Source organism: Erythrolamprus reginae, chromosome 3 (genome assembly GCF_031021105.1).
Source record: "Erythrolamprus reginae isolate rEryReg1 chromosome 3, rEryReg1.hap1, whole genome shotgun sequence".
NCBI lineage: Eukaryota > Metazoa > Chordata > Lepidosauria > Squamata > Dipsadidae > Erythrolamprus > Erythrolamprus reginae.
Window position 1 is genome coordinate 231,717,129 of NC_091952.1, and position 12,870 is coordinate 231,729,998.

At 34.8% G+C, this 12,870-nt stretch overlaps 1 protein-coding gene across 1 annotated transcript in view; it reads left to right on the forward strand.

Annotated features, from left to right (window-relative positions):
• The window catches only part of ZFPM2 (zinc finger protein, FOG family member 2), a 431,256-nt gene that overhangs the window by 85,174 nt on the left and 333,212 nt on the right, over nucleotides 1-12,870 (forward strand). The window contains exon 2 of the mRNA XM_070748207.1: nucleotides 12,279-12,437. Coding sequence (XP_070604308.1) covers nucleotides 12,279-12,437 — 159 coding nt within the window. The remainder of the gene's footprint in view (nucleotides 1-12,278; nucleotides 12,438-12,870) is intronic.

The window sequence follows — 12,870 nt, forward strand, 5'->3', positions numbered from 1 at the left end:
AATCCTCCTCAGTTATGTTTCCAGCATTTGGTATTACAGAATATACTCACCCTAAAAATAATGTATGAATACTTTAATGTATGAATCCTTTAAATTTGTATGAATCCTTTAAGTTTGTATGAATCCTTTAAATTTGTATGAATCCTTTAAATTTGTATGAATCCTTTAAATTTGTTTCAACCCTTCGCTGGATGCTTTTGTGTTGAAGTCCATAGTATTAATCTTATTAGATGGTTCTAATTCTAAATATTAGGAAACAAAAATCTCTTGTCTACAATCTCCTTAAAATGTTTACTTTCCTAGGATACGTTTAATTTTGTAAATTTTCTATCGTTCTTTCCTTAGTTACCTTTATTCTAAGAAATTTTTTTCCAAAACTTTGTTTTCCTTCCTCATTCAGAAAAGGTGTCGTTTCAGCTGCTTGATTTTGGTGCTCTTAGTTGTATATTCACCAACCATATTTTCTGCTGATTGATTGTTTAAATTTTGTATTTAAATTTTGTATTAATAGATTGTTTAAAGTTTGTATTAATGGGGAGGTCGAATCAGGTGAGGGTCACAAGACCATCACAAGACCTACTGACCACACAGAGCCCTTATAAACAGAGGAACACTGACAATCACATCTCCTAAACTCTGCTGAAGATGTTACCTAGCCTGGTAATGAAATGTTTGGAAACCAATCTACAAACTTGGAGAATGACCTTCCACCCTCATCAAGAATCTCTGTCTCTGTCCCTGTATCTCTCTCTCTCTCTCTGTGTGTGTATGTGCATGCACTTGGGTATAAAAATTGGAAAGAAGACTGTCCTGATTCTTCTTTCATCTTAAACTTTTTCCAGATTACACGAACAATGTGTATAGTCTGGAGGACAGAAGGAAAACGGGGAACATGATCGAAACATTTAAATATGTTAGCAAAATGGGGTTCTTTTAAATATTTTAAATTATATTTAGATTTGTTATAAATTGTTGTGTTATGCTGTGAGCCGCCCCGAGTCTGCGGAGAGGGGCGGCATACAAATCTAAATAATAAATAAATAAATAATAATAAATAAATAAAATATGTTAAAGGGTTAAATAAAGTTCAGGAGGGAAGTGTTTTTAATAGGAAAGTGAACACAAGAATAAGGGGACACAATCTGAAGTTAGTTGAGGGAAACATCAGAAGCAACGTGAGAAAATATTATTTTACTGAAAGAGTAGTAGATCCTTGGAACAAACTTCCAGCAGACGTGGTTGGTAAATCCACAGTAACTGAATTTAAACATGCCTGGGATAAACATATATCCACTGTAAGATAAAATACAGGAAATAGTATAAGGGCAGACTAGATGGACCATGAGGTCTGTTTCTGCCGTCAGTCTTCTATGTTTCTATGTGTTTCTGTCCCCAATTTCTTTATTAACACTTTTTAAAGGAGAGTGAAAATATTCTCCTTGTCTTAACGTTATTATTGTGATTTTTCAGCTCTCCTCATTTCACACTATAAAAGACTATATTAGGGACTGAATGAGACATGCAGCCCACCAAATGTTTACATAAATCTGCTTACTTAATCTTGCAATTTATGAGAGAACCTGAAATGCTCTTTATTTGTAACCAATATTCAGTGTTCATTTCTAGAGCCTATACAAGCAACCATTTTTAACAAAAACAGAAAATAATCCTGTTTTATTTTCTGTTTTGTGTGTAAGTATACCTTCAAGAAGTTAATTACAGTGAATGATGCAAATTGAGAGCAAAATAAATAGTTCTTGGTTAATTAGAGGTTTTTTATGATCTGAATCTTTCATTTCAGGTTAAATAGCCATGTAAACAATAACATGATCATTAACTTTAGGTTAATTATCGTAGGCATGTGTGTGGAGTTCAGATTTCACTGGAAATATATGCAGTTGTTTCAGTATAGCTGACTGCAGATTGCTTTAAGATGTTTAAGCTAAACTTTGTAGTATAGTTTAAAACAATATTTTTTTTAAGGAAATTAGATAATTTGGAAAAAGCAAGACATTATAACAGCCGGGGTGGCGCAGCAAGTAGAGTGCTGTACTGCTGGCCACTGAAGCTGACTGTAGGTCAACGGTTCAAATCTCACCACCGGCTCAAGGTTGACTCAGCCTTCCATCCTTCCGAGGTGGGTAAAATGAGGACCTTGATTGTTGGGGCAATATGCTGGCTCTGTTAAAAAAAGTGCTATTGCTAACATGTTGTAAGCCGCCCTGAGTCTAAGGAGAAGAGTGGCATAAAAATCATAAACAATAAATTATATATATTTTAAATGAAAGTGGATATGTCTTTGTATTTTTCAATTAGTATATTATTTCCCTGCTCCCTGTTTCTTTTCATTCAAGATCATTGATCTTATATTATGAAAGCATTTACAGCATATGATCATAATAGTTGAATATACACCACTTCCCAGTGATGGGTTCCTTCTGCTTCGGCCTGGTTTGCCTGAACTGGTAGCAACCCGCTGGTGACATCACATGACGACCCACCATGTTAAATAAACTTTTTTTTTTAATTTTTAAAATGTTTTTCTTCTCAGAATGTGCCAAAGCCAAATTTCTGGCACTGTGCATGCGGTTGCCATCTTGTTTTTGGCTTTTTAATATATATTTTTTTAAAAAATTGGCACTGCGTGGAAGGCGTGCCCACTGCGCCTAAGGCATGGCCATGCGGCGTAGGAGGAAGCGAACCGACAGTGAGATAAGTTAGAACCCACCTCTGCCTCTTTCTATGTGTTTTTGCCCAATTTCTAAATAATTTGTCAATAAATCTATTTTTGGTACCCTTCTGTACTTAGATGTCATAATTAAGATATCTGGGAAAAGGTCTTCTCAGTGTTCCTCATCTTCCTAAACCTGAAATGCCTTTTTAGTGGAAGGTGCTTAGAGGCTTTTAAATACAGTAATATATAGTGTGACAATATGCTATAAGAGAGCCTTTGAATTCATTTTCCTACTATCATACAATTCTTCTCAAGTAGTGAAAGAAACAAGCAACGTGCAAAAGAAATTGCAACAGGAATAGAGAAAAGTAAAATGAAGTCTCATTAATTCTATTTATCACCGACATGATTCAGTGAATTTCTCCATATCTTTCTGGCTTGGCAAATTATCTTTATATGCACCATGTCCATTTGCCATTTCATACTTTGCCTTTTGTTCTTTAAACTTCGCATAGGGGTGATTTTCAGAGTCTCATGCAGTACCCAACAACATTATGGGTCTTTTGTTTCCTCTGAATCTTTTCCTTTCTTCATAGATTTATTTCATGATTTCACAGTCACTTATCTGCACAGCTATATTACCTCATTGTCCTTCTTTTTTACTGGGCACTTTCTGATGTATTTAATCCCCACCCAGCCACCCCCCAATCATTTTTAACCCTCTCTTACTTTACTAACACATTTCTTAAATATATTATTTCCAGAGTACTTGACTTAACTTTTATGTTTCTTGTCCTTCCTTACAAATCATTCACTCCATTTTTGCTGTCAAACAGGACTATCTGACTTTCTAGTGTATTACCTTTCAGATTCATGCTCCTTTCTGCACACTACAATGTAATATTCACTGCAAATCATTCAAATGTTCAGTCAACATGGCAACAAAGTCACATTACCAACCAATACTTATCTAACACCACTCTTTAGACATTTATCCATAAACACGTTCAACTGCAGGAGGACATTACATTGTTTTATTTTACTCTGTGCTCAGTGTTTGAACTGTTCACTAGGCATTCAGTTTATTCTCTTGCTTGTCTTTTATCATAAACCAATTCTCTAGCACTCAAAAATCAACTTTGAGCTTCCATACCGATACAAAACTAACTGTGAGTCACGTGTATTAACATACACAAAATTACTTACTTTGTGAATATTATAAAAAAAAATCTAAACCAATTAATACCAGAGATACAAAGAACGAAGATTCCATTTGTATCAGAAGTGGAAGATACTGAATATTGTAATCCAGTTAATGATAGAGACAGAATATAGTTGGCAAAAAAAAGTATAACCAGAAGTAAACCTTTCACTTATGCATGTGCTACCAAAGGAAACAACTCTGGTAAAGCAATATACAGTAAATACTGTTAATGATCATGAAGGGAGTTATACAGATGGACATACTTTGAGCAACCGATAATTCACAGACTACCACCAAATCCATTAGCAACTAACATAGATGAGCCAAGATAAATTGTGCAGCAATTTATAAAAGGAAAGAAGTGCACAGAGTAAGGCAACTATAATTAGAATTGAACTCATGGCCCTTCAGGGAAACCTAGGCTGCAACATTTTATTAATCAATCAATTAATTAATCAATCAATTAATTAATTAATTAATTACATTTATATACCAGCCCTCTCACTGCTAGAAGCCATCCAAGCAGAACACAAACCAAATCAAAACTTAAGTTAATCAACACATTTGACCAAAATCTGATATGAAGACAACTATCCTACACTTTCTTTAAATGAAGAATTGTAAAATTTTTAATTATTTTCCATCAGGTTCAGAGCCAAATCTAGTCTGTACAATTCCTGCCCAGTATGAAGTCACACTGTACTTCCTAAGTTTGTTCGTTGTCATATCATTTTTTTAACATTTGATTTTGATGTTTGAGTTAACAAGTTGCTGTGAATCTTTAAAAATAACATTGAAAGGTTGTAAAATAGCTGTGAAGTCAAGCTTATGCTTGGAGATTTCAGTTTATTTTCTGTATAGTTTTCCTGGCAATAAGGTAGAAAAAGTTTTTGGGTGTTGCCTTCTGTGATATTTTTCTTCATTCTAGCAAAAACCCTAGCAATCTCTGGTTGTCTCCCATCAAAATATATGGGCAGACTTAGCATAGCCTTTATCCTAGAGAAGTTTTAATAGGTTCTGTAATTTGCTGTGATCTAAAACATATCCTAAAGGTGATGTTTTGAATATTTTCTTTCTTTACTGTAGATAGATTAAATATTCATATTCCAAAAGACTACCCATATTGGTTTTCTTTCAATAAACTAAAGTGGGTTTCTTTGCCTGAGTCAATTGGGTATGACTTAAATATAATAAGATGTCAAGTCTGACTTACATAATTAGATATTGGAGAAGTATTTATGGTGATGCAAGTCTCTGTTATTATTTTTAAATATTCATATTTGTATATATGAATTATAGACATGTCTAAATTTAAGTATATTGTTCCTGTGTCAGTAAGAAGCCTTGGTTTTGTGATGTAGAGATGGAGCAACTTCTCTGGGTATGCGTGTGTATGTACAGAATGGATGTTCTGAATTAATCTGGCCTTTGAAGAAATAAAAGAAAGTAGTGAATATTTAAACAGGAGATGCAAAATTTCCGGAAGAAATTAGTGTTCGCTTTCTTTGATCTTGCACTGATCTTAATGCAAGGTTCACTTAATCATAAGAAGTATGTTAATCACTAAACACACTGGAGTATTATTATAGGCTTCAAAGCTTTACTTACATCCTATTTTTATTTCTTGTAACAGATGTGAATAGGCACCAAATTGTTAATAGCAGAGTTCAGTACTGTATATATAACTTGAACGGTGTTTAAAAGATATTGAATGGATACACGGGACATTGTTTATTTTCCCTCATCCAGTTTTACTTTACAACAAATATATCATCAGTCTCTAGAATCTGTTATCAAATATGTAAACTAGTCATAAGGAGTATCTTCATTAAGGCATGAGTGAGATTCCTTATGCAGATGCACGACAGTGATCGGTCTCATTTGACACAATGATGAATCCACATATTCATGGGAGGTTGAACAACTAACCTTGTGTTGAGACCAGAACAGTCTGGAACTGAACAAATTCAAAAGTATAGAAATGGTAGTAGACTTTAGGAGAAACCCACTCATATTCCTAACTCTTACAATACTAGACCACACATTATTAACAATACAGACCTTCAATTTTCTAGGTTCTATCATATTGCAAGAGCTGAAATGGACACCTAACATCAAAAACACGATAAAAAAAGCACAACAATGTTCTTTCTGCCCCTACTCAGAAAGCTCAATAAGCTGCTGATCCAGAGGAATTATTGAGTCTGTCATCTGCACCTCTATAACGGTCTGGTTTGGTTCTGCAACCCAACAAGACAGGCAAATACTTCAGAGGATAATTAGAACTGCTGAAAAAACAATTGCTTCCAATCTGCTTTCCATTGAGGACCTGTATACTGCATGAGTCAAAAAGAATCAAAGTGTGAAAATATTTACATAACCATTATATCCTGGACATTTCATTTCATTTATTCATTTATTCATTTGTCCAATACATAAATACATAGGAAGAAAATAGACATGTGATAATATAAAAGAGGGTGAAGGTGAACTTAGAGGGGAGGATATATGAAAGGAAGAGAATATATAAGATAGGTGAAAGAAAGGAAAGACAATTGGACAGGGGACGAAAGGCATACCAGTGCACTTATGTATGCCCCTTACTGGCCTCTTAGGAACCTGGAGAGGTCAATCGTGGAGAGTCTAAGGGAGAAGTGTTGGGGGTTAGGGGTTGACACAATTGAGTCCGGTAGTGAGTTCCACGCTTCGATAACTCGATTGTTGAAATCATATTTTTTACAGTCAAGTTTGGCTTGGTTTGTATTAAGTTTGAATCTGTTGCGTGCTCTTGTGTTATTGCGGTTGAAGCTGAAGTAGTCATTGACTGGTAAGACATTGCAGCATATGATCTTGTGGGCAATGCTCAGATCGTGTTTTAGGCGTCGTAGTTCTAGGCTTTCTAGACCCAGGATTGTTAGTCTATTTTCGTAGGATATTCTGTTTCGAGTGGAGGAGTGAAGGGTTCTTCTGGTGAAATATGTTTGGACATTTTCAAGGGTGTTGATGTCTGAGATGTGGTATGGGTTCCAGAAACATAAACTGTTTCAGCTTCTATCATCAAAACGACACTATAGAACACTGTACACCAGAACAACTAGACACAAGAACAGTTTTTTCACAAACACCATCACTCTAAACAAATAATTCCCTCAACACTATCAAACTATTTACTAAATCCGCACTCCTATTAATGTTCTCATCGTTCCCGTCACCCATCTCCTCCCATTAATGACTGTATGACTGTAACTTTGTTGCCTGTATCCTTACGATTTATCTTGACTGACTCTTAATATGATTTGATTGCTTATTTATAACAAGATTATCATTAAGTGTTGTACATTATGATTCTTGACAGATGTATCTTTTCTTTTATGTATACTTAGAGCATATGCGCCAAGATAAATTCCTTGTGTGTCCAATCACACTTGGCCAATAAAAAATTATATTTTATTCTATTCTTAAACTTGGATAAACTTACTTTTGAGCTGATGGCACAACTAATAATTCGAGGTAGTGATAGCAATAGAATGTGAATATTTCCTATTGTTTCTAGATAAATATTTTCAATTTAAGCCAAGTGCTCAATTTGTTAGTCATACTTTAAACATAGAACCTGATAATATCATATAGGAAAAGTGTTGATATCAGAGAATAAGAATCTTGTTTGCATTTTTATGTTCACATCGAAGTTAGTATCCATTGCCTGAAAAAACTGTCATTTACCATTATAAGACGTCAATAGTCTCTGATTTTGCATAAGCAATATAAGAGGTAATATAATCTGATATTCATAGTTCAAAATTTTTTAAAAATCTGAAAAGATGGGTTGGATTGGATTAGATATCTTCCTTCAATGGAAATTTCATTCAAACCTCTTAAATAAGACAAGTGGAAGAACATTATTAAAATACTGAAAAGTTCTAAACTACTTAAACATCTAAAGGCTTTTGAAAACTTTATACCCAAGCTTAGTTAATTCTGTCATGCACCAAGGTGCTAAAAGATTGAGCAATGATGAATGTTAATCCACTTTTATAAAATCAAAGGGTTCATTTTTTTTACTGTAAAGAAATTATTTGAATAAAATTTGACCCTTTCTTGAATAGTTTTTAGGTCAAATTGAACCCTGTGTTAAAATTCTCTAATATCTTCCTTGTATTAGCATTTCAAAACTCAATTTAAATACCCATAGAGCCCTTTTTAATAAACTTTATAAAATTCAGGTAATTTCCTTCAACTTCCTTGATTGAAGAAAGGCAGTAGGCAAAGATATATAAAAAGATGCACAGCTATGAGCAAAACCTGAAATCAATTATATATAAAAATAACATAACACATGGAACGAAATTAATCAAAAGAAAAAAATTGTACTATATGATTCTCTAGTCTTCTACCTGCAGGCAAGGAACATAAATGGAAAAAAAAACCCCTTGCACAACATTCTTCTCTCAGATAAGGAAAAAATTAATAAAAATGTTTCCTTCCCACAGATCCCCTGATGCAACTAATGTTAAAAGTGAGCAGCTGCAGGAAAAAAAAACTTGTTCATTTAAAATACTTTCCATTTTCCTCGGCCAAAGGAAAAAATAGCTTTTGTCTTCTGGATTAACTCAATTACATCAGGTGTGTGTGACTCTGCAGTCTTCAAAAACAGTGCCATACTCTTCTTATCCTTGTCAAATGGCTCTAAAATGACTTGAAATTATTTGTTTTGTATAAGAAGAAGAGAGGGAAAATGGATAGGTGGAGATAAATGATAGATAGATGATAAATAGATAGATAGATAGATAGATAGATAGATAGATGAAATTTGATATGACTTGGTTTTAACATGAAATCATGTTAAACCGTCTATACAGATCTTCATTAATAAAAAGAAGGACTAGGGGAGATATGATAGCAGTGTTCCAATATTTCAGGGTTGCCAGAAAGAAAAGGGAGTCAAGCTCTTCTGTGAAGTACCTGAGGGCAGGATAAGAAGCAATGGATGGAAACTAATTAAGGAGAGAGACAACCTAGAACTAAAGAGAAATTTCCTGACAGTTAGAACAGCTTGCCTCCAGAAAATGTGAAAGATCCAACATTGGAAAATTTTACCGTCCCTGTCCTAATGTTCCCTCTTATTAGTTCCCATTTTATGTATATAAACAATGTATATTACTAATACTTACTTGACAAATAGATAGGTAGGTAGGTAGGTAGATAGATAGAGTTTTCTGCCTAAGCAGGGGGTTGGACTAGAAGACCCCCAAGGTCCTTTCCAACTCTGCTATTCTATACTTAAGTAGAATGAATTCTATACTTAATAGAATCAGACTTTCAATTAGCATTAAAGAAAAAAATGAATAGCAAGATAAAACTCACAAATGACGATGATATTCATGGAAAAAGAAGGGTACATCAAAGAGAACAACAAAGACTCCAATATTTAGGTTAAAAATATGTCTAATATTAAGGAACAGATGATAACTACTGTATCCCAGGTTCTGTTAGAAGAGCCAGGTTTTGTGAAAAGCATGATGGTGTGAAGTGCACATTAGTTAGGGAATGTTATTTTATAAGTGTTCTATCATCTATCTATCTATCTATCTATCTATCTATCTATCTATCTATCTATCTATCTATCTATCTAGTCAAGAACGCATTAGATAACAGATCTAGGTATAAGCACGGTTATTAATACATGAAATGGATAAAAATAAAAGGGGACATTAGGACAGGGCTGGTATGCACATTGGTGTGTTTATGCATGCCCCTTACAGATCTCTTAGGAAGGAGATGAGGTCAACAGTAGATAGTCTAATGTTAATGTTTGGGGGTTTGGGGTAGTGTATTTCCGTTGTATTTCCTGCAAACAAATTTGGTACTGTTTACGTTACCTTTATATTTATTTATTTATTTATTTATTTATTTATTTATTCATTCATTCATTCATTCATTCATTCATTCATTCATTCATTCAATTTTTATGCCGCTCTTCTCCTTAGACTCAGGGCGGCTTACAACATGTTAGCAATAGCACTTTTTAACAGAGCTAGGCTATTGCCCCCACAATCCGGGTCCTCATTTTACCCACCTCGGAAGGATGGAAGGCTGAGTCAGCCTTGAGCCGGTGATGAGATTTGAACCGCTGACCTTCAGATCTACAGTCAGCTTCAGTGGCCTGCAGTACAGCACTCTACCTGCTGCGCCACCGCGGCTCATTGTATCTATTGTGTGCTGGTGTATTGTTGTGATTGAAGTAATCATTGACAGGTAGGACAATGTAGCAGAAAATTTTATGTGCTACACTTAGGTCAGACTGAAAATTGCATAGTTCTACGTTGTCTAAACCCAAAATTTCAAGTCCGGTGGCATGAGGAATTCTATTGTGAGTGGAGGAGTGGAGGACTCTTTTCGCGAAATGTACCTCTGTTCTCTCTCAATTGTATTAATGTCTGATATGCAATATGGGTTCCAGACAGATGAGCTGTATTCAAGAATTGGTCCAGCAAATGTTTTTAATGCTCTAGTTAGCAGTACAATATTACCAGAGAAGAAGCTATGTAAAATTAGGTTAACAACTCTTAATGTCTTTTTGGCAATGTTGTTACAGTGGGTTCTGGTACTTAAATCATTAGAGATGAGTACCCCAAGGTCTTTGACAGTGAAAGGTCTTGTCCATCCAACCTCTATTTTATGTTCTTATTTTTTTGCCAATGTGTAAGACAGATTGATTTGAAGTTGCCACTTGTTTGACCCTTCTGACCCATAGTCAAGCTCTTTTTAAAGTGTAGCAGTATTTTTGGTGGTGTTGAACAGTTTTACACCATCAACGAAGAAAGCACAGTTGCTTTTAATATGATCACAAAGGTCATTTATTTAAAGAATAAAAAGAATGCTGCCTTGAGAGACACCACTTTTAACAGGTACAAGATTTGATAGAGCGTTCCCTAATTTGACCACTTGTTGCCTGTTTGACAGGAATTCAGAGGTCCAGAAATGCCATAAGATTTTAGTTTTGGAAGTAGTTTGTCGTGTACCACTGAATCAAAGGCTTTACAAATGTTTATGTAAATTCGTTTATTGCTTTGCCCTGATTGAGTTGTATAGTCCATATGTTTTTGCAGTGTAGGAGTTGCAGATTACAAGATATTTTTTTTTCCTGAAACCAAATTGTTTGTTAAAGAATATGTTGTTTGTTTCTAAGTGGAGGGTAACGGATTGGTTAATGATTGATTCCATAACTTTGCAGGTAATGCAACACAAAGAGATTAGTCTGTAATATTCAACTAGGCTGAGGTCTCCTTTTTTAAAGATAGGCATGACCATGGCTAGTGACCACTATTTTGCTCATATATGTTGACTCATGTCCAATGTACATGAAAAGTTTATTCTCCCTTTTTATTATGGCTGGAATTTTTTTTAATCCACTAAAGAAGTTTTCGATAGAAAAGACTCGATTGACCTACTTGAAGGTCGAGAATCTGGCTGTTTTCTTATTAGTGTTCAAATTTCCTGTTTGTATAAGTTGTTTTGCATTCAAATTCTTTAATTCATTTTATCTCTTGAAGGATATGTTTGGGCAGTATTAAAATGACCCAGAAAATGTGTTTTATAATGCACTGGAGAGCTAATGCACCATCTCTGTAAAGTAGCCATATTTTTTTTCTGAGTGAACATTTAAAACAATTAAAATTGCTTTATCTATTTTCTGGGCTTAGATGTCTGAGAAAAGATACTGTGAATCTGTAGACAATATTCCATTTTATCATAAACCAACCTTATCAAGTGGAAGTTCAAGGACATCACTGCTCATAGAAGTTGTATTTGTTGGTCACTTTCAAATCATGCAATTTAATACTTCTTATGTTGTGTTTGTCTCCAGGTAATCTTTTCTGGTTTTAGGAAAAAGGTTAATCTAGTCTAATCTATCTATCTACCTACCTACCTACCTACCTACCTACCTACCTACCTACCTACCTACCTACCTAGCTACCTACCTACCCACCCACCCACCTACCTACCTAATCTATCTAATCCATCTAATCAATGTATCTATCTATCTATCTATCTATCTATCTATCTATCTATCTATCTATCTATCTATCTATCTATCTATCTATTGTCTGTAGTTATTAATTCATTCTAACATTATTAGTCATTAATATTTCCTAATTTATAATAGACTTCTCTTTCAATGTCAGTTGTTAAGGATACTGGGATCGTTTTTTCTACTTTTGTTTGCATAACAAAAGTATGCTTGCAAAAAGTTAGCAACTTTTAGAACCCATCTAAAAATGGGTTGCCATCTGTGCTCTTTTCTGGTTGATCACCTGTTTCTACCTACAGAATCCCAAATAAAATGTTTAGGTGTGGCTTTTGCTGCTGTATTGGTACAGTGTTCTTGTTTTTTTAAAGGCCCCCTTGAAGATGCTGTTGAGGATGAAGAGGAAGAGTGCCTATCTGAGGAGAATGAAATTATCTCCAAAGAAGACTTTCCCCTGGAGGGAAACTTTTCTGCAGAATTTGAGTCTGGGAATCTGAACTGTGAAGATGTGGAATACTTTTGTAATAAAGGTAATCAGTATTATGCAGTTCTTAGTTCAGGCATAACATAAATTGATCTGTTTTCTTTGGAACTGTCTTGTGACTCCATAGACATTATTGGGCACGGATGTCAAAGTCAATCACGTCATGTGACGTATCATGATCAGGGGGGGTTCCACTTACCTCCGGTTGCATTGTGATGTTTTGCGTGTGTGCACTCACTCAGCTCACATGCATATTTATTTATTTGTTTGTTTGTTTGTTTGTTTGTTTGTTTGACTGATTTTTATGCTGCCCTTCTCCTTAGACTCAGGGCGACTTACAACATGTTAGCAATAGGACTTTTTAACAGAGCCAGCATATTGCCCCCACAATCCGGGTCCTCATTTTACCCACCTCGGAAGGATGAAAAGCTGAGTCAACCTTGAGCCGGTGATGAGATTTGAACTGCTGACCCACAAAT